Raw genomic sequence first — 21,703 nt, forward strand, 5'->3', positions numbered from 1 at the left:
CCATAATTATTGTTGAGGGATTTTGGTTATTGATCTCTTTATCATGATAACTATTATTATTTCGTAGTATAATAATTCTTTTTTGAATAAATCATTGTTGCAGAAGATCGACAAATTCAGTGTTTGAGTGGTTGAGTATTTATTTTTTATCAGATTAAAGGTGTGGTATATTTTACCTGATTCCTGTGACAGATTTCCCCCTTGAGTGTATTGTGAATTCAGCTTTTAGCCGAATTTTTACAATTTGGTGGCCCGTATAGGGTGCAGGATGATATACTTTCAGGTTTTGTGCTACATTAGATCACATAATTAAAGAGGACCCTGTTGTGAGTGCTTTTTCTTTGCTAGATGGATAATATAACTTCTCAATCACAACATGCTGAGGAAAGAGATACTGATGAGAATGAGGAAGAAAGTGGAGCAGGTCTTCTTGTGGATCAGGAAGAGACAATGTGCAACATAGAGGGAGATGCCTGGGTTACAAGGAGGAATCCTGTAGGTGAAATAACTTCTTTGATTAGCTCCCTTTATGTATCAGATAATGAAGTTGAAGAAAAAGAGGATGATGAAGAAGAGTATCTCCCTATGTCAGACATTAATGATATTAGGAATGATTTAACTGAAATGGGGGTTAAGATTACCTCATTGGAAGAAAATTTTCGGGCATCTGTAGACAGTGCTTTGAATAGGGAGCAAAACATCAGGACATATATAGATAGGAATGTTGAGGCCCTGGAGCAATGCATGACCGCAGCCTTTAAGGAATTGGAAGCTAAGGTAGTAGATTGTTTGTTGCGACGAGATGAGAAGTGGAAGGCTGAAATAGAGAGGCTGAAGCGCGCTAGACTCTCTACAGTTAGTCATTCCCTGGGTAGTGTCAGACCAAGTCTACCTGTGCCATCTGAGCGTCTTTTTTCTACCATGAGGCATACTTTCCCTGAAACATCATCTCCACCTTTGGCCCTACGTGTACAAGGAGGACCACAAGGAAGTCTTGGATCGTCACACCCTCAAAGAATGGATCAAACTACTGCCTACGTCCCTCCAGGAATGTTTCCAGTCAGGTCATCAACACACAGTGGGATAGTAGACCTCCCGACATCAACCTCTCACCTGACAGTTCCTTCATCAAGCAGAACATCTGTAGTTTACTCCAAGCCCCCTGTGCACATGGAGTTCCCGACATTTGAGGGTGCAGGAGAAGTTTCTGATGTCTTAAATTTTATCGATCAGTGTGAGACATTTCTAACAGTAAGGCCTCTGGCTGATACTGAATTATTGGGAGCTTTAACAGCTGTCTTAAAAGGCTCTGCTCGTTGTTGGTGGAGTGTGGCTAAAAACAAGATACATAACTGGCTTGAATTTAAAAATGCCTTTTGTGCTGCCTTTCTTCCTGCAGACTATCTTTCAGAAGTGGAAGAGAAGTTAAGAGACATGGTCCAGTTGCCAGAGCAATGTCTCAGAGATTTTGCCTTTGAGTATCAAGCACTATGTCTAAGATGGAAGCCAGACATCGGTGAGACAGAGCTTGTGAGGAGGATTTTAAACAACTGTAATCCAAAGCTAGCAGGCTGTCTTCGTGGCACAGTCACCTCTATGGATCAATTAATAAAGGTGGGATCCCAGGTTGAAAAAGACTGCGCTGGGGTTAAAGTTTACTGGGGGAAAGTAGATCAGCACAAAGCCAAAGGAAAATGCCCAGCAAGATCTAAGGGAAATACCAGAAAGCCAACCGACTCTGTATTTGTTGTTCAGCGAGGACCTGCATCCTCCCTCCTTCACGTTCCCATTGAGGTGCGTGACAGGATGTACAACGCTGTTCTGGATACAGCATGCACCTATTCCCTGATGAGAAATAGTCAGTGGAAAATAATTGCTAAAGAAGGGGAGGTTTTGAAGCCAGCTGACAACCAGAAGTTTGAACTTGCCAATGGCAAAACCTACAGTGCTTTAGGGAAAGCGACAATCATCTATGGTTGGCATGGGATGATGTGGTCGTTGGAGACTTTTGTGGTGGAGGATGATAACCTCACCTTTCCCATCATCCTAGGACTCGACTTTTTGTCCAAAACCTCTGCCATAATCAACCTGGGTGACCACACCTATGGGGTAAAAGGGCCAAAAGGTTATACCTTTTATCCTTTTTCATCTTCGGTTGTTGCCAGAACACCTGGGCATGATAGTCATTCTCTGCTTAATCTGATCCTGGCTCTGCCCCTAGAAATAGACAAAGTACCAAACACAGCATCATATCCCATGAAGATAAAACATCCTCCAGAAGTCCAGAAGCTTTTGGAGGCCTGGCCATCTGTATGCTCGGATACATTGGGTAGAACATCTGTGGAAGAACACAGAATAATGACCACAGATGAAATCCCCATCCGCTGCAGAGCTTACCGGGTGTCTCCTTTTAAGCGGCAAATAATAAAAGAACAGATTGATGCTATGCTAAAGGATGGTATTATAGAGCCATCACAATCTTCATGGGGATCCCCCGTTGTCCTTGTTCCTAAGCCAGACCAATCTTTTCGGTTTTGTGTGGACTACAGAGCTTTGAACACCAAAACTCTTCAGGATGCCTATCCCATGCCCATCATCCACGAGCTGTTGGAGTCAATGACTGGAGCAAAAATTTTCAGCACCCTGGATTTGAAGTCTGGATATTGGCAGATGGTGGTGGCAGAAGACAGCAAAGCGAAAACTGCGGTTATTACCCCATTTGGACTTTATCAATTTAAGTGCATGCCATTTGGATTAAAAAATGCAGGAGCATCCTTTCAACGTTTAATGGAGAAAGTTTTAGGAGAGCTACGGGGAAAGATCTGCTGTGTGTACATCGATGATGTGATTGTTTTCTCAGCTTCGGCTGAGCAACACCTGAAGGACCTGGATACCGTGCAAGGCTCCATGACGCCAATCTGTCCCTCAATCTTAAAAATGCAACTTTTTCCAGCAAGAACTCAAGTTTCTGGGACACATTGTATCAGCGAAAGGTGTTCAAGTGGATCCCGAAAAAACCGACGCCATTACGGTTTATCCTACTCCAACTGACCCGAAAACGCTTCAGAGATTCCTTGGGATGGTTGGTTGGTACCACAAGTTCATCTCCCATTTTGCAGAAATCGCTACACCTCTTTATCAACTGCTCAAAAAAGATGCTAAGTGGGGGTGGACAGAGGAATGCCATAATGCTTTCATGACACTGAAGAAGGCTTTGGGGGAATCACCCATACTTGGGCAGCCAGATTTCGAATTACCTTTTGAAATACATACCGATGCCAGTAACGTTGGTCTGGGTGCCGTCCTGGTCCAGCCAACTCCTGATGGAGAAAAGGTTATTGCTTTTGCTTCAAGATCATTGAAGGGAGCAGAGCGGAACTATTCCACCTCTGAAAAGGAATGCTTGGCAGTTGTTTGGGCAGTAGAAAAGTGGAGACACTTTGTAGAGGGTACAAAGTTTACCATTTATACTGACCATGCTGCCCTAACCTGGGCATTTAATTGCCCCAGAACCAGTTCCAGGTTAACACGCTGGGTGCTGAGGTTGCAAGATTTCGATTTTGAAGTACGATATAGAAAAGGAATGCACAATGTAGTGCCTGATGCGCTGTCCCGAGCAATGTTCTCTGATCCAGCTGGAACAGCACATGTAGCCCTGAATTCTGCTAAAACCTTGTTAGGTTTACCCCTATCATTAACAGATATCAAGGAAGCTCAAGAAAATGACTCGGACCTGATGGAGATGGTTCAGGATCAAAGATACCAGAGACCTGACAAAATCTCTTACTACAAAGTTCACGATCTCTGGTATAGGAAGACCCCACTAAAAGATGGCATGAAATATCAGCTGGTGGTTCCCAAATCTTTAATTCCTAAATTTCTACAGTATTTCCATGATCGGCCATTGAGTGGACATCTGGGCCGGCTAAAGACACTCCTCCGGCTGTTGGAAGTAGCATGGTGGCCATCCGTCCGTAAGGATGTGTGGCAATATGTGAAGAACTGTGCAGTTTGTCAGAAGTACAAATCAGATAATCAAGTTCCAGCTGGTTTTCTGCAGCCGACACCTCTGACTGAACCCTAAACTTGGGGTGGACCTGATGGGACCTTTTCCACGCAGCAAAAAAGGAAATGTTTTCCTTTTTGTGGTGATCGACTACTTCACAAAGTGGGTGGAGATGTTTCCTTTAAGAGACAGCAAGACACAGAAGCTCATCACTATCCTCCAGGAGGAGATATTTACTCGTTTTGGAGTTCCACAAAGTCTTGTGTCAGATCGTGGGCCCCAGTTTACCAGTCAAGAGATGTCCAGGTTTTGCTCTATGTGGGGCTAAAGCATCATTTTACCACCAGCTATCATCCCCAATCTAACTTGACTGAGCAGGCGAACAGAACTATCAAAACAATGATAGCCTCATTTGTTGGACAGCATCACAATCAGTGGGACCAACATATATGGGAGTTCCGTTTTGCCATTAATAGTGCTCAACATGAAACCACAGGGAGAGCCCCTGCAGAGTTAATGTTGGGACGCCAACTTCAAGGGCCTTTGGAGAGGGTGATAGCTAAACCACCATCGCCTCAGCAACCCATATACAAATGGTTGGAGCGTCATAGTGAGATGAAAGAAGAAGTCAAAAGGAAAGTTGGGATAAGCCAAACCCGACAAGCCAAATATTACAATGCCCGGAGGAGAGGTGCACAGTTCCGGCCGGGAGATTTGGTCTGGGTTAGGTCTCACCCACTTTCCAAAGCAATAGACAGTTTTTCCTCAAAGCTAGCGCCAAAGTGGTCAGGTCCAGCTATAGTGAGGAAACAGTTAGGCCCAGTAAATTATCAGCTTCAGTGGAAAGACCAGCACAAAGGAACAGACACAGTTAATGTGGTTAACTTAAAGCCTTATTTTGGAGTTCAACCTCCCTTGCCTCCGGCTGGGGGGGGGGGATTGTAACATAACCACTATGTTTGTTTTTCATGAATAAATAGGCTACGCTAAAAAGTAAACGTATTAAACTGTTCTGTAGAACAGTTTCGGTGCTTTAATTGTTAAAAAATATTTCGAATTTCCACTGTTTGTAACTGATTTGGGTGGATCATGAAGTTTTCAGGTGTGTGTGTGTGTAATTAGTGATTTAAAAAGGGGCGTGGGCGACGGCGCGGGAGGCGCAACCGGAGAGAAAGACGCTCGCCGTTAGATCTGTGCAGCGGGAGTTTTGACTCGTATGAACGTTTAGAACTTGTAAAAATCAAAGGAAAGACATTAAATAACGATCAAAAGTTCGCCCAGCGCCGCAGATCATATTTCAGGAACTGGATCGGAGTTTGCACCCAAGAAACGCCGCCCGGGGCAAGAAGACGCCGCCAGTGCGAGAGGACGCCACCGAGGGGAAAGAAAGACGTTCCCGGTGAGATCTGGACTTTACTTTTCTTTTTGGGGATTTTTGGTGGTACCACTCTTTTTGTTTTTCCATTTTTTGGAGGGGTTTTTGACGTTTGGATTTTTCCCTTTTGGATCGGGACTTTGGAATAAAACGGGGGGAATATTTCCAGGACTTTGTTTATTTTTCAGGATAAGGAACTCTGGTGTGGACAATAATCTCTTTGGGAAAAGGAACAGAAAATTTCGGACTCTTAATTATTGAGGGTTTTTTTTGTTTGCTGATTCGAACTGAGTAACCATAATTATTGTTGAGGGATTTTGGTTATTGATCTCTTTATCATGATAACTATTATTATTTCGTAGTATAATAATTCTTTTTTGAATAAATCATTGTTGCAGAAGATCGACAAATTCAGTGTTTGAGTGGTTGAGTATTTATTTTTTATCAGATTAAAGGTGTGGTATATTTTACCTGATTCCTGTGACAGATTTCCCCCTTGAGTGTATTGTGAATTCAGCTTTTAGCCGAATTTTTACAAACTTACAGTTCAACATCTGGGGCTGCAGAGACGACACTTCACAGTAACGTGTCCAGGACAACAGCGTCTGTTATTGTTAATCCACATCCTTTTCCTTTTCTTTTTCTCCTTTCTTATAAACACTTTTTTTATTATTACATTCACAACTGGGTCTTGCAAAAAAAAAAAAATATCTGAGAGACTCTGCAACATTGTTGGGGAGGCTAATTCAAAACAAAAGCAGAGACAGCCACGAGGGCTTTGTAAGAAGCCGGAGATTGTTTTGTATCCCCCCTGTCAGTCAGAGCTGCTGGCGGCTCACTGCCTCAGGCTCTTCTGGATGGAGGACTTTGATGTTGGCCTGCTGCAGGACAACACAGTCATCCCACAGGCTCTGGGCAGCAGCACACACTGCGGCTGTAATTTGCCTGGACCCAGAGACTCCTCGTGGAATTTCTGACACTGTGGATTTGAGACGGCGTTGGGGGGAGGAACGAAGAGGATCCACACGATCAAAACCAAGCTCATTACTACAAGCAACTAATGACTGATGAGAGGATAAAAGGTGATAGAAAGAAAGAGAGGTTCGGCTAAAAGTCAAGAGCTATTCTGGCAAAATATCCAAGTTGAATGACTGATTGGCAGCAATGATCTCTTCTTAGCAACTGATTGAACCAATTTGGTTTTGCAGATTTGAATTTACAATTTCCAGAAAACATGTGGTATGCGCGAGTTCCTCCGTTGTTGCTCAGTGTCTTCCATGCTTGGAAGTCGGTAATTTGCAGAAGTTTATGTTGCAAAGAGTCTAAAAAATTGTTTGGAGAGTAAAAATAACAAAACAAATAGAAGGTACAGGCAAGCTAAAGAAATATTTAACTTTGAAGAAGCTGCACTCATCAAATAGACTCTAAATACTTATTCAGTGTGCGATGGGCACCAACTCAGAAATCAAAGAACCCCACATTAAATTTTAACATGTTTATCAATGCTACTGTTAAAAATTATTTCTCCCCCTTCAGATATTCTGTTTCTTCACATTTATGTCTCACATCATCAGATATCTCTGAATATCATCAAAAGATAACCTGAATAAATTCAAAGTGCAGTTTTCAAATGATTTCAGTTTTTAGAGGGAGAAAGTTATACAAGCTGAAATGTGATTTCTCCCACTTTTAAATCAACAATTATTGCAATTAGTAGAAGTGTTTTGGCATTATTTCACCAGCTTGATCCAGGAGTTACAATCATGAAATCTTTTACATGACATCTGTCTGACAACATAAAGTAGGCCAAAAATAAAAAATAAAAAATATCAAAACGCAACACAAAAGTCTGGAGTTGACTTTGGTTTAGGAACTCAGTCAACATTTCTCCATATTCATTGACATTGGCAGCTTGCAGAGTAGCAAGCAGTTCCCTTAAACCAAACTGTATCAGTAGTTTATCATTTGGTTCAGGTATTTTGCTCTGTGGTCTCTATATTTTCCATGACTGAAATATTCATTTTGAAGTATTTTAGTCTTCTACCTACCACCTGACTGGATAACATGGCAAAGCAAAGCAAAGCGTAGATCTAATTCAAACCAGATCACACCTGCTGTCTGTGCTCTGATAATCCAGTCTCAGGTTTTTATTTGTGTTTGAGAACGCTGGTGGTCTGATGAATTTTATATTGAAGTTGTTAAGGATCCCAATTACTCAGTTTTTTCCTCAAAGCACAAAATTGACATCTCTGTGTGGATCACGGTCTCTGTTCTCTGTAAGGTGAACCGTCCATCAACTGACCTGTTTTTCTGTCCCTTTTGAAGGGAAACAGAGCGACGCCTTCCCCACCATCGTTCACAGATGTGGATGGTCTGTCAAAGGTGATGTGCAGCTATCGTTCTCCATCACATGGCTTCCTCTTATAGCTGCGACACTGAGTTTAATAACGGCTGCCAAACAGAAACCATTTCTTCCTCTCAACTCCTGGTGTGTTAGCTGATAGGAACGGGGGTCAAAGGGTCACGTTTTTTTTTCTGTCGATGAAGCGCTTTGGTGTTGTCAAAACTTCTATCAGATATCTAACAAAAGTAACACACCCAGAATTTTCCAACTTTATCTTCTTTTTGGGAGCCGGCTTGCATTAAAGCTGGGCAGGTTTATGTCAACACCTCATTTTAATCAAGTTTTAAGCGTAACATAAAAATAAACACATGAATGGTTTGGCAGTCGCTTGCAAGAGGTCAGCAGCAATAATGATGATGGTAATAGCTCTTATTATCCACACAATTATGCTATAATTACGCATCTGTTGTGATGAGTGGCGGTATTACGGAAGAGGAATACATGATTGGACAGCTGCGATCCGCTCGGCTGGACTGCGTCGCAAAATTCTTACATGCATTTGAGTTGGAATTATGTGAATTTGAATGTGCATTGTAGTTTTTTGATACACATGCTGCATGACCTTGCTAGCGTTCATAAAAGTGACCAAGAGCAAGACTGAAAGGGTTGAGAGAAACTGAGCACCAAGCTTATCAACCAGCAACGTGAAAACCACCAACTGCTGTTTGCTCAGTCACGTTCTGTAGTTTTTACTAATTTCACTTGGTTTGTACTGAGTAGGCACGGATCAGTCACCAGGATCAGGATATACCAAGTGTTTAAAATGTGAAAAAGGCTGCACTGTTCAGTCATACATACAGTTTATTATCCTGACAGCACCATGCATTTAATGCACTAGAGCAGGAGTCATTTCTTCTAAAGGAGTGACAGAATGTGATGTCTTTTGTGAATGTTTGGCCTTTTTATTTCTGTATTTTTGACGCTTGCTGCAAACCACTTTCCCTCTAACGTAAGAATAAAACTGAAACTTGAACATTTAAAATGATGTTTGGTCACTTATACTTTTTCCAGCATTTCACAAGTTTACTTTGTCTGCATAGAATATAAAGTGACGCAGCATGTCCCTCTCCCAGGTTTTGCTGAGCACTGCCGGTCAACTGGATGAAAGAAGGCTACTGCATGTTTCTTTTGCTGAGGGTAGTAATCCCGGGCTCCAACTATTTGGGGGATACCAAAGATTTTTTACAAAACAATGCGTGTTTTTCAAGCATTTTATTTTATATAAAACTTTATTCTGTAAATACGTACCATGCAATATTAAAGTAATTGAAAATTGTGAAGTTAAAGTAGATCTACTTTGGACACAACCTGTAGCTACTGATCAGAATATTAAATTAAAATTACTATGCATCAATTCATACCTGCTCATTCACAGGACAACCTATTAATGTAGTAATTTGTATTAGTGAAATAATTGTTCTGTAGTTACATGACACCAAATAAGGGCCCCACAACCTTGTAAATCCGGCCCCGTCTGTGTCACTTTACCATTTTACACCCACATGGCTGCACCATAATGTGAATGTTTGTTTTATTAAGTTTGGGGATAAAACAGTCAAATCATTATCAATTTTATTTATTTCAAACAGGGAATAAGTAACAAGAAAAAATTTTTTTAAATTAAAACAAATTCAATTTCCCTTTGGGGTTAATAAAAGTGAATGTGAATTTTCATATCCCTTTTCAGACATAACCACCAAATAAGTGTTGTATTTGTGTATGTAATAGAGTGTTGCACATACACTTAGGGACATGTAAGTACTACTGCATCTGAAAACTTTGTATTGCATTCAGTTGGAGGTGAAACGGTTAGATTCTGTTATACCTCTTAGTATTGAATCTTTGTGGGAACATTGTGGTGTTTTTTTACTCCATATGATTTAAGTATCCAGGTAATAGCTGCTGTGTAACCAGTCTCCGTATAGTTTCCTCTGCAGCGCTGCTCTCAGCTGAATCTTCTCCCACCTTATAGAACATCACAGAAAGTCTACGGAGACCAATCAGCCGCTGGTTGTGCGGCTCTTTGTAACGACTGTGCCACATCACATTAGTCCCCGTGTGTGAACCATGATTTCACTTGGCGATTCGGAGGCGTCTCGCTGCCTCTACATATTCATGCCGAGCCTATAAGTGGCAGATTGAGATGTCCTTCCGGTGTCCGTGACAGCAGGTTATTAATATTGAACACCTAAGTCAACATTATAACTAGACGAAGCGACACGCGGGTCACCGTGTGACACACGGCGCCTTCCAGGGAGTTGGACAAATTTACAGCTATTTTTTGGGGGGAATTGATTTATGAATATACTGTGATTTATTTAAATTGTTGGTGATTTTACTTGTTTTTCTTTTTCTTAAAAAAAAAAGAAAAAAAGAAGTTGTTACCAAGCAAAACCTTGAAACACCAGAGCCACTTTCTCTGAGTGCGAGGGTCCTCCTCCAGGAACCCGGAGGTCCGCCTCGTCTGCCGCGCTTGATGGGACGCAGGCTGCAGGCGTCTCGTCACGGCTGCTGAGAAGGGGTCGCCGGGGTCCTCCCGCTTGTGGCGACGCCCAAGGGCCGTCGGCTCAGCGGGGATCCCGGGGTGCCGGCGAGGTCTCGCGCAGAGCCGCGCTTCGCTTCATGAAAGCCTAATGAAGAGCTGGAGGGAGGAAGGGGAGCATTCGGGGGGAGGCTGGGAGGAGGGAGAGGAGGTGGGCTTCTGAAAGTGAGCCGCTAGACGCCCACAATTCTGCAACACAGGAGAAACGAGAAATGGCAAGCAGAAAGCCCTTTCAGAGAAACGTACAGCTCTGATGCATGCATTTATTGCTACTGGAACCAGAAGGACAGAACGTGTTTATGAGTATTACTGATAATAAATAAGATGCTGCAGCTCAGGATGAAGGATAAAACAAAGAGTGACAGAAACCGTAAACTGAACGCAGGCACTTTTCTTTGCATGCAAAACATTCATATTGACACAATTAAATAAACTTAGTGATTACATTTTTGCATTAAAAGTAAAGATCTAATACATAACTGCTAGGTTCTATATAAAAACTATGATTTAGGAAATAACTTATTCTTTTCTAAAACACAAAGACATTCACATCTGTACCAAAAGTTGCATAGTTTTGTGTTTTTCTTCCCAGATGGAGCAAAATAAAAAATAAAAAAAAACTTACAAGTGTCATAATGCACCAACAATCAAACATAGAGCAGTCACTAACTGATCAATATTTAAAAGTAAAACTGTACACACAGTAAAACACCTACATTCATGACAAATGTGACCATAAGCATTCATTAATTCAACTTTCTTTGGCTGAGAAGCGCCGGTCGATTTGAGATGGGGAAATTATGGAACTTGTGACCAAGACAAAAGGTGAGCCCCCCCAACCCTTTTTTTATTTTCTCAGACGGAGACACAACCCTCCGTATGATGGCTTTCTGCACGACGACGCCCGGCAACGGCAGCATCAGGACCGCCACGGAAAATGACCTCTTTCTTCTACAGGATCTTCTTCTTCCGACTAGTTTTCAGCTCGTTGTACTGAACCTGCAGGAAGTCGGAACAGAAATTATCTTCAGTTACGTGTTAAATGAAGAAAACAAGCAAAAAAAAAAAAAAAAAAGCGCCAGAGACGTGAGTAAATAGATTCAAAGCTGTAATGAATTCAAAGCGGTCCTCCTGAGTTCAGCCGTAACCTAAGGGGAAATATTACCAAAGCAGTGAAAGTATTCATCATTTCCATGAATGCTAATTAAAAACACGAAGCTTCTTTCTTCTTAAAACTGAGTAGCACAATATATACATTTCTTACTCAGCATAGCAGGGCGATATAAAAGCTGATGTTATTTCAAAAAAAGTAAGCGAGCTCACTCAGTGAGGAACGGCATTGCTAATGAGAGGGATGCCCATCATGGTTGTATGCACACACAATGACACTGGAGCATCTCTTTGCTTCCGAGAGTCTCTTTCACTCAACTATGTGACCCAAGGGCGGCAAAGAAGGAGACAAATGGAGTTTAAAAGCTTAGAGGGAAGGAGAGAGAGAAAAGTAGAAAGCAGAGAGGATAAAAGTCCAGAAACCCCCAAAAAATAGAAGCCTGTATGTTTCTTGTAAGCAGTAAATGACTAAAAAGTGATGATATCGCTTTCGCACGGCTAACCGAGACCTTGAGTCGCTCACAGCTAACTTGAGAGGCTAAGAGCGCGAGCGAGGTTTACAGCAGAAGACCGCCACCAGGGATGTATCACGACCAAAACACGGGTGAAATTACACAGGGCCGCATAATTACACAGAAACAGAGCAAATTATACAGACAAGAGGGGGAAAGGAAAAGCCTGGGAGCCGTCGTGCTTGGAGGCAGAGCCTGCAGCCTCTGGGATTTCAGGCTTCCTGGCTGGCTGATCCCGCCGAGCTTACCTTCTGCACATCTGAAGGTACCCTCGACAGGAAATCAAGCAGCTCATTGTTGTCGATGCAGTACGGGTTCCGCAGCTTCTTGGTGAATTTATTGATACCTAAAACAAAAAGTCACACCAGCATATCATTAGGACTAGTCTCTGGTGGCTGCGCGCTTTGTTTCCACACAAACAGAAAACGCTCGGAGGAGAGGCTGTCCAAGAGCTGCTGCTCTCAGCGCCGCATGAACACTTTTTTTTTTTTTTTTTTTACTGGAGACGCGCTCGCTTTAGGATGGCAAGATTTCCAAAGTTCCAGACAATTTGAAAAAATAAAGTATTTATTCCTTTGAGTCGTAGTATTTGAGTGTTACAAAGCATGCAGAGAAAGACTCAAATGGAACGTAAATGGAAATAAAAGTGACAAGAGAATGAAATCTCTGGTTTAAAGAGAGAATGCTCACTGAAAATACCAACAACTTTTAGAGTTTTTACAGTTTTCAGGTTGTAATCACAAACCCAAAGTATTTTCTTTGGGTTAAACAACAGAATACTGCATAACGTATGTATAACAGGAAGCAAATCAAAAGCAAAAATCTGGAAAATGTTGCTTTCATTTGTTTTATACTCTGCATAACCAGCATTCACTGCAACTACAGCTAAAGATTCTTAGGCCTGGACTTTGACTGGGCCATTCTAAACCCTGCATATGCTTCAGTCCTGGCTTTGGTTGTATGTTAATGTTAATCATAATTACATACACTGAAGTTTGTGGGTGGAAAATGACAAAATGGGAAAAAGTTTAAGGGATATGAATACGTCTGTAAAGCTCTGGATAGACGTTCTGTAAAATGAGAGAAAAAGCCATGAGAAAAATGCATCAACACGTCTGAAACTTACCCCACAACAGGACTATATAGCGAATGGGGATGAAGTACGTGATGACTGCAGCAGTGATGAAGACCACGAGCGCCAGGCCAGACAGGAACGGCACTGACCAGTTAAATGTGCTGGAAGTTGAAGTTAAAATGATTTTTAACGTTAAAAGTCCTACAGAAAATTCACAGCAGCGTTGCCATTTACGACGGATCTGAGAACTTCTTACTTTTTAATCCTCTCTCCCAGGCAGGCGACCTCATCCAGCAGGTTCTGGACCGTGACGATGATGTCTTGGACCATGTGGATTTTATCCAGTAGCCCCTTCCTCTCCGACTCCTGTGGTGGAAAATGACACCATGCTTAAAAAAGGTCAAGAAATAAAACTGTAATAAAAGCTGAACAAAGGCTCCAAGACTTGTTATTATGATGTTACTGACGACTAATTAACTTTACAAAAGGCTTTGATTTGCTTTCTTTTAATTAATTTCACAATACATGTGTTAAAATTAACTCACCGACTAAAGAGCTAACATTCAAAGCAGAATTTACAAAATTTTGAGTACAAAATGAGCAGGAAGACATCATATAAGCTGCTTCTCTCATATTACAGTTTGATAAAATAAAAACAGATTTCCATTCTCACATGAAGTACAAAAACAATCTAATGTAAGATAGCCTAAAATATATTTTCTATCAAAAATATTCATCCATTAAATCATAACAGGTTAATTATCTATAACAGTCATCACAAACAACATTTTTAACAATATTTTAAGTCAATCATAAAGGAAATGTATTATTTTCATCTGTAAAACTGAAGAAATTGAAGTATTTTTGATTAAAAAGTTTAGGTCCCAACTCTGAGCCTTGTGGAACGCCACATTTAATAATTTCTTTAATACTGGAGTTAAACCGTTTTTGTTTTCCAAATAACCAGTAATGAACAACACCTTCAGGAATATCAAAATGATTAATTGTACTGCTTCTGTCTAATCTTCTGTAGCCTCTTCAATACATTTTAGTATCAAAAGTAATAGAAATTAAAGCTGAATACATTCAGAGCCAAACAATGCGTTTAAATCTGAACCAAGAACGAAACTGATGTAAATGTATTTTTCATGCTTCAATTGAAATGTTGATGCAAACTGAACTGCTTCCAAAGTCTAAAATAATGCTATAACTTAACACAATTAAAGTAATATTTGTTGTAAATGAAGACGATTTATTTAAGTTTTAGCTTTCAGGGGGATATTTGATCCGTGGAGGAGGACACTGAATTACGAAACGAGGTGAGGTATTGTCGAGAAGCCACTCCACACTCCGAAGAACGGCTTCAAAGTAAACAGAAGAGACGAGGCTCTTGGAAGATCTTTGTTCGGAGAGAAGCACTTCGGACCCAAACATGTCCACATCAAAAGCAGCGAGACTAACAGATGGTTAAACATCTGAAGAAAGGACATGGGCCGACGCGGGAAGGATGTTCTCCAAAAACCACGAGTTAAGACAAACGGCGCTTTGCCTCAGCAAAATATCCGTCAGCGCACTGAAACGCCTGGGCCGCTTCAGGGTCGGGTTCCCAGCGGAATCCCGATGAGAACCGCCATGAATCAGAGCCACACAGGCCATTCACAACGTCAACAATAAACCGCTGTCACTCTGAAGACATATTCCACCGCCTAAAAGCATTTCAGCACAGTCAACACTAACTTTCAGAAAGAGCTCTATAGAAGCATGTCTAAGTGCTGTCATTAGTTCTATATTGATGGTATTATGTAGTTTGTTAAGCTCAGGGACTTTCCCAAATGCAGCAGACCTTTTCCCCCGCCCCTCCATTTCCATATGAATGTGTTGTGACAAGTGGAAACAGGTTGGTGAGATCTTCATTAGGCCTAAACGTCTTTTGGTTTCAAAAGGAGTACAACTGGTGGTTGGCAGGAATCAAAACGCCGCGGAAGATTTAGTGCCGAATAAAAGGCTTAGCAACACACAGCCATAGATCAGAGAGGGAGATACCTCTGTCAACATGGGGGTGGGGGGAGAAAATCATAATTCTTTTCTATTCATACACAAGTCGATGCTGAGCTGCTAAAAATACACCCAACTCAAAAGGTACGATACCTTTTCATCATCCTCGTCCTCATCCGCCAAATCCATGCTGTCCTGGAAGAAAAAAACAAAACACTGAAAGGTGAGATTCAAAGGATTCAGGATTAAAAAAAAAAAACAACTATCATGTGTTGGTGTAACACTGGAAGCTTGGACTAACTCCTGCAGCTGAGCGCTGACCCTGAGATTAGCCCCCTGAAACGCTCGGCCCTGCGGGGTCGCCGACCGACGGGACGCGGCGGCTCTTTCTCAGGCTCAGCCTCGCATACCAGAATATATTAACGGCCTATAATCATGGTTTCAACATCAGCGCTGCTCATAAAAACTCACTCACGGAAAAGGAGCTGTTTAAAAAGCGGTAATGCTAAAAAAAATACATATATATGTTACTGTCACTTTAAATCTGTACTTGAGCTGGCAAAACCGTGAAAACAAAATATAAAGAAGCTTCTTCTTGTTAAACTATAAATGAAGTGATAAAAATATGTTTTTTAGCTGATTTTGCTATAACTATAGATATAAAAACTACTATATTTAACAGGGGGATTATTCAATTCGTTAACTGAACTAAATCATCGGATTTTAGGCTAAAACTAAAACGGAGACCTGACAGTGAATGAGGAAGTGGAGAAAAGTGGTTCTCAGCCAAAAGCTTCTAAAAATGGTTCTGAGAATATAAGAAAATATAAATGGTCAAAATAAAACAGCTTCCAGAAGGATAAAGGGAGCATGTGAGAATAAATGACGTGTCATTATAAAGGATGTGAGTGTTTACCCCTAAAGCAGATAAATAGGTGACTTACTTAAGGTTTTGAAACACTTCTGCTTTTCTCAATGAATGTTTCGTAATGCTTTTGTTGTGATGGTGACCAAAGATACCTCATTCTGATTTAACAGTCTGGTGACAACAGCAGAAACTTTCCATAATTGTATATAACTCCACCCCAGCTTAATAATAATAAAGAAATAAAAACAATAAAGAAAAGTCAATTGAACATCTGCCAATAGCAGTGATTGAGTACTTTTTGTTGAGAAACTTTTAAATTCATTACAGGTTGCAGTTAATTAATGTCGAGGTAGAAATTCAGAGCAACATTCACAGAAGTTGTGAATGGTGACAGCATACTTCCTGTTTTGTGAAACATGGAGTCTGGCTGCGTTAGGTGAGCTCACATCTGCCACATCTGGTGGGAAGAGGAACAGCAGCACCTATCCAGTTGGTTTTCTGTGACCTTATCGGCAGATGCCTTCGTTCTTTTAAAGCCAATTAAAATGATACGCCTCAGTGAAGCCAAATAATTTTTAAAAACGATACGTTTCCACCATAGTTTCGATAGTTCAACTCTTCTCCTGGCTGAGTCACATTTAGCTCGACATTCTTTTAGACATTCTGTTATTTTCCTATTTTTGATCAGAAAAGATGAATTACTTAATGACAGATGGATTATTGCAACTGTTTTGCTTTGATATGTATAGAAAAATGAAGTATATTGTGGTAAATACAAACAAAACACATTAGCTGACAAAGTACATACTTAATTTGTAATAATTCCTGTATTTCTTTGTCAGAAAACTAAATTAAATATGCTATCTAAGTTATTCATTGACTATTTTCTTACACGTAATATTTACAAACCCTATTTAGTTGCAAAATCGTAAAGATATACACAAGTCACAACTAATCATAGTGAGAAAATCTTTCATTAACTTGAGACTTAATAGTTTTTCCTGCTGTTTCTGGACTCGCACCAGTGAAACTGATCCAGAAAAAACCCCAACAAAATAAAAAACACACAACCTTTTCTGAAGAGAGCACTAAGCACATTTTTTGTTTGTTTGCCAAGTTGACTCGCCAAAACAAAAGCTGAGCTGCAGTGCAATTACAGCGAACCAGAGGAAGGACAAAAACTGTGGACGGGGAAATCCGTGTTAGTAAAGGGCGAGTTCTGTAAATTAGCTTTGACTATAATGCGCTGTTATATTAGCCTATTTAGTCGGCTTTCTAAGCTTTTGTACTATTATTTTTTTATTAAGACTTGGAAAGACATATTCAAGCTGTTGCTATGGCAACGCATGAGCTTCTAATTACGAGCACAAAACACATTTTGGGTGGCCATTTCTAATCTTTTTTGCAAATAATGAAGGGAAAAAAAAAGAGAGCAGAGAAAAGTAGTCATCAGGCTCTCCCTCTTTCTCTCTCTATATATATTTACTGACTCACCACGTCTTGATTGAGTTGCCCGGAGCGAACCTGGAAGTAGTTCCAGGTGATGAGCAGAACCAGGAAGCAGGGCAGCAAGTAAATATCCCCGAACCACACCGTGACGAGAAAAATCTGCAGGAGGAACCGAAAGTTAGCAGAGGCACAGAGAGGGGGGAGGAATCTCGACGTGACACTCAGAAGCTAACGGTTGATCTGACCCGGTCCGGTCCCGCTGACGAAGAGCGATCTGGTATTACCTCAGCCCCGATGTTCACGTGGTGCTCATTTGGACCAACTCAACCCCCTGCTTATGAGTTGACCGTAGCTACATAAGCCTAATTGCTGTTACTCATCCTGAGCACATTGAAGGAAATCACTTCAGAGCAGCCGTGGGGAAGCTGTGTGGAAATGTCATTGCCATCCGATATGTCATCTAGAGCACAGATGCAGGCAATTTATGAAATACACCAACACAAAGTAGAGCCAGATTGTAAACTGGGAGGGAAATACAGCGTGGCTTTCACAATTATTTACGAATAAGAACCTAAGAGAATGTATTGAGCCTCTTCTACAGTGATAGATTCAAACCAATGGTACATCGATTACCTGCAGAAACCACCTGATTGGTAAGCAAATAGCAAGATGTTTTATACCCACAGCAAACACAAGAGAATCTGTTTACAGGGCAAATTGTGATCTATTTGGAAGAGTGGCAAGAACACCTCAACATACAGCTTTAGTTCAGATCAGAGAACAGGCGTGTGGTACAAGTGTCCTAGTCAAAGTCCAGAGTAATTAAAAAAAAATATCTATAAATTCAAATTAAATTTAATTGAAAATTCGGGGCAAGACTTGAAAATGTTTACACACCGCAAAAATAGAAAAAAGGGCCAATTTTACATATTATTGACTCTGGAATAAAAGAGTACTTATGTTTTTCTTTTTGCAAAAGCTTCAACAAACTTGTTTGATTTCTCTTCCTCCCCACAGATGAGCAACACGTTGTGATTCATCACATAAAATCTCCCACAAACTCCACTGAAGTTTGCAGTGGCCAAGTTTGTTGCCAGGCGCTGTGTGAAGCAGATAAAATGACAACGTAATCTGGATGTTACTGTTTCAGTCGAAGATCTGAATGAAACTGGAATAATCCTGCCAGAGAAGGAACCTCGGCCAAAAAGCAGCAGTGAGTTCAAATGTTTGAGTGAGGCTTTCAATTCTTTTTTTTCTTTTTTTTTTATAAAGCTAATAAAAACAAAAGAGGTGAACATCTGCTAAAGACATCGCTCTCCTGGACATAAAGCTTATCAGATCAGCACCAGCTTCAACGTGCCGAGTGCCAAGCGCACGCTCCTCCGTGTTATCACGAGCCAAAGCAGAGCCTGGGAGACGAGGTGGATGTGGTTTCACGCTGACAGGGTTATGTTTTATTAGGAAGGACTTTGTAATGACTGAGGGTTTGAGGGGGGAAAAAAAACCAAGTCACGCTTTAGTGGAAATGTATACTCAGACCATAAAGATTGGGATAATTGTAGCTCATTTCAACTTGAGAGGCATTACAGACTTCAGCTGTAAAACAAATAAAATAAATAAATAAAAGGATGTGGGAATATTATGCACATCACAGGAAAAACTCTCGGAGTGAAAAAGGAAAAGGTTGGTGCAGACTGGTGGAAAGAGTTCCAGATGAATGTTCGTGGAAAGAGTTTGCATGTGTCAGAACATTTTATATTATGCAGTCAATATTACAGTTCACAGCCTCATTTTCCTACACGAAAAACATTCATGTCATTCAGCAGTGAAATACGAAATTCCTACAGCATAACTTCAAAAACAGCCTCAAAAAAGCTGTGAAAGACAATTTAAAAATGAAGAAATCTAACATATAGGTATATGTTTTTAAAGTGTCCTTTATACAGTAATTTTAGAGTATTCTTTCTTAATTGGTCTTATGTCTCCAACATGAAGACCAAAGAACACATTATACCAGTCAGGAAGGAAGTTCTGCACAACGTGCTGCAGGTCCGGGCTTTAGCGCTGCGTTTCCATTACAAATTGCGGCGTCTGCATTAAATAAGAAATGCAATTAAAATCGCATGTGAATAAGTTTGTTCACATGATAAGTCAATAAAAACCACCATGAGTCTTCAACTACTTCCCGTCGTCTTCTTTGTGGTTTTCGCCAGCGGCAACATGTGACTGGTCTGATGCCAAAAAAAAAAAAAGCCATTAAACTAATAAACCAATTTCTAAAAACAAAATATGTTTTGGAAATTGCTGTGTTTCCATTAAGAAAATTTATTTTCGAAATGTGAAATCGCACAATTATACAGTCAAAGGAAACGCAGCTTGTGACTCAGTTCCATCATTTGGTCAGAAGGAACGAGCCAGAACTCCAGCAAACCATTTTGCTGTGAGAAGCTCGTGGAAGGAAACCCAAACGTTTTGACTCAAATCATGCAGTTTAAATACCAATTCTCCCTGATGCTGACCAAATGCATCTGAACCTCTGAAAAAATCTCTAAACCATGTTATGTTTTCTGGCATTCAGCAAATAGAAATAACTTTGGTCATTTTAACTAACTTTAAACAAGAGACTGATTTAACTTTAGACAGTGAGGAAAATTTTTTTTTTTTTATTCAGTCGATGTAAACACCTGGTTTCAACTGTGATAACATGTTGCTGTGCACTGTTCAACCACGTTTATGGCATAACTACAAGAAAATTGGAGAAATACCTGAAAAAAGCTGCAAAACACCTGAGAGGGATTTGGAGGTCCATCTTCCAGCAGCACAATTACACTAAACCCACCACTAGAGCTACGACGGCTGAGATAATAAGAACGGTCTAATCAAAGCGCAGATGTAAACCCAGTAGAGAATCTGAGGTAAGACCAGATAATTGATGTTTACAGAAGGCATACATCCAGTCGGACTGGGTTTGAGGACAAAAAGTTGAGTCTAGATGTGCAGAGCTGGTAGAAACACACAATAAAAGCAGCTGTAATTGTTGTGACAGGTGGTTCTATAAAATATTGGCGCAATTTGTAATGGAAACGCAGCGCTAAAGCCCGGACCTATAAGCGACAGATTTTTCTTTGTAAAAACCGTGAGTCGTACGATTTCCCTTCATTTCACAATTGTGCTGCATTTTGTGATGTTATCAGGTAAAATGCTACATAAATGCACAGTAGTTAGTTGTCATAACAAAGAAAAAATATGTAAGAAAGGCTCTCTAATGATATATATTCCATGTAGATTTCATGGCAGTCCATGAAAGCATAGGACAGAAAAAACATTTTCATTAGTTTTTCAGTTTTAGCTCTTTAGCTCATCTAGCTTTTAAGCTGCTATGACCTTACAGTTTACACTGCAAAAACACAAAATCTTACCAAGTATTTTTGTCTAGTTTCTAGTCCAAGTATATTAATAGACTTGAAATAAGACTAAACTAACTTACAAGCAAGTTTAAGATGCAGGAGCTTGTTTATGTCAATAATCCCTTAATATTGATGGGAAAAGTTCTAGTTTCACTCTAACATCATTTCATTTATAACAAAAAATGTTCCCATGTTATGAGTGAAATAATATATAGTATAGCATTGTAAGCAGTGTCTTGCAACAATTTCTAAAACTTCATAGATGTGTATTTTTCATTGCCTGAAAGTTTTCACTGCACTTCCACAGTTTGTCTATACATGTTTTATAGGTTATCGCTTTTTTTCACTGCTTAAGTCATTTTAAGGACATAAAATGCTCCTGTAATTTTCACCAAAACATTCAGCTTACAGTATTCACAGTGCGTTTTCACAGGAAATGCATGTTTTTCTGGCTCACTATGCAGCGCATAAGGAATAAAAGTATGGCAAGGCGAGATGAGCATTAGAGTTCATGTATTTTCCGCCTCAGCTCTGTCGCACACCCTGCTAATTATTCTCAGATCCTCCAAGAACCATAGAGATCCTACCCGGTAAGCAAAAGGTGGAAAAATAGTTGGGAAACCAAATGCAGGAATTAAACACTGACAACAGTGTTTGCATAATGAGGAACACATTTAAAAAGTGACAGATTCACAGTGAACACCAGCCCAGACAGGAGGCTGGGGAAACCGAGGAAGTGTCAGGGGGGTTACCGTTTGGAAACAGACGGCCCGTTTCGTTTCCGATTCTCAGTAAATTATGAAAAACAGAAAAAGGCAAATAGTTTTTTTTAATTATTATAAATTTTTTTTTAGCTCAGCGGTTCGGAGGAGGAGGACGGCGGCTGCTGGGGTTAAGGCGTCTCGCCGATTTACGCCGCGTTTCAGCTCCCTGTGTGACAGCCGGCAGATGGTGCAGGTG

At 40.6% G+C, this 21,703-nt stretch overlaps 2 protein-coding genes across 5 annotated transcripts in view; one reads left to right on the top strand and one right to left on the bottom strand.

Moving 5' to 3' along the window:
- Nucleotides 1–327: 327 nt before the first annotated feature.
- On the top strand, nt 328–10,419 carry LOC122820644. The gene is made up of 5 exons (XM_044098220.1): nt 328–2,895; nt 2,954–3,082; nt 6,200–6,317; nt 7,707–7,763; nt 10,229–10,419. Exons 1-5 carry the CDS (start codon nt 349–351, stop codon nt 10,417–10,419), a joined length of 3,042 nt encoding a protein of 1,013 aa, XP_043954155.1. The 5' UTR covers nt 328–348.
- A 284-nt stretch (nt 10,420–10,703) lies between these two features.
- Nucleotides 10,704–21,703, bottom strand: part of LOC122846958 (multiple C2 and transmembrane domain-containing protein 2-like) — a 41,843-nt gene continuing 30,843 nt past the window's right edge. For all 4 annotated transcript variants that reach the window (XM_044144250.1, XM_044144259.1, XM_044144277.1 and 1 more), the window contains 6 exons: nt 17,382–17,495; nt 15,173–15,214; nt 13,281–13,390; nt 13,076–13,185; nt 12,198–12,295; nt 10,704–11,326 (listed from right to left, as the gene is read on the bottom strand). In XM_044144250.1, coding sequence (XP_044000185.1) covers nt 11,279–11,326; nt 12,198–12,295; nt 13,076–13,185; nt 13,281–13,390; nt 15,173–15,214; nt 17,382–17,495 — 522 coding nt within the window. In that variant the 3' untranslated portion in view covers nt 10,704–11,278. The remainder of the gene's footprint in view (nt 11,327–12,197; nt 12,296–13,075; nt 13,186–13,280; nt 13,391–15,172; nt 15,215–17,381; nt 17,496–21,703) is intronic.

Source organism: Gambusia affinis, linkage group LG02 (genome assembly GCF_019740435.1).
Source record: "Gambusia affinis linkage group LG02, SWU_Gaff_1.0, whole genome shotgun sequence".
In the NCBI taxonomy this organism is placed as follows: Eukaryota; Metazoa; Chordata; class Actinopteri; order Cyprinodontiformes; family Poeciliidae; genus Gambusia; species Gambusia affinis.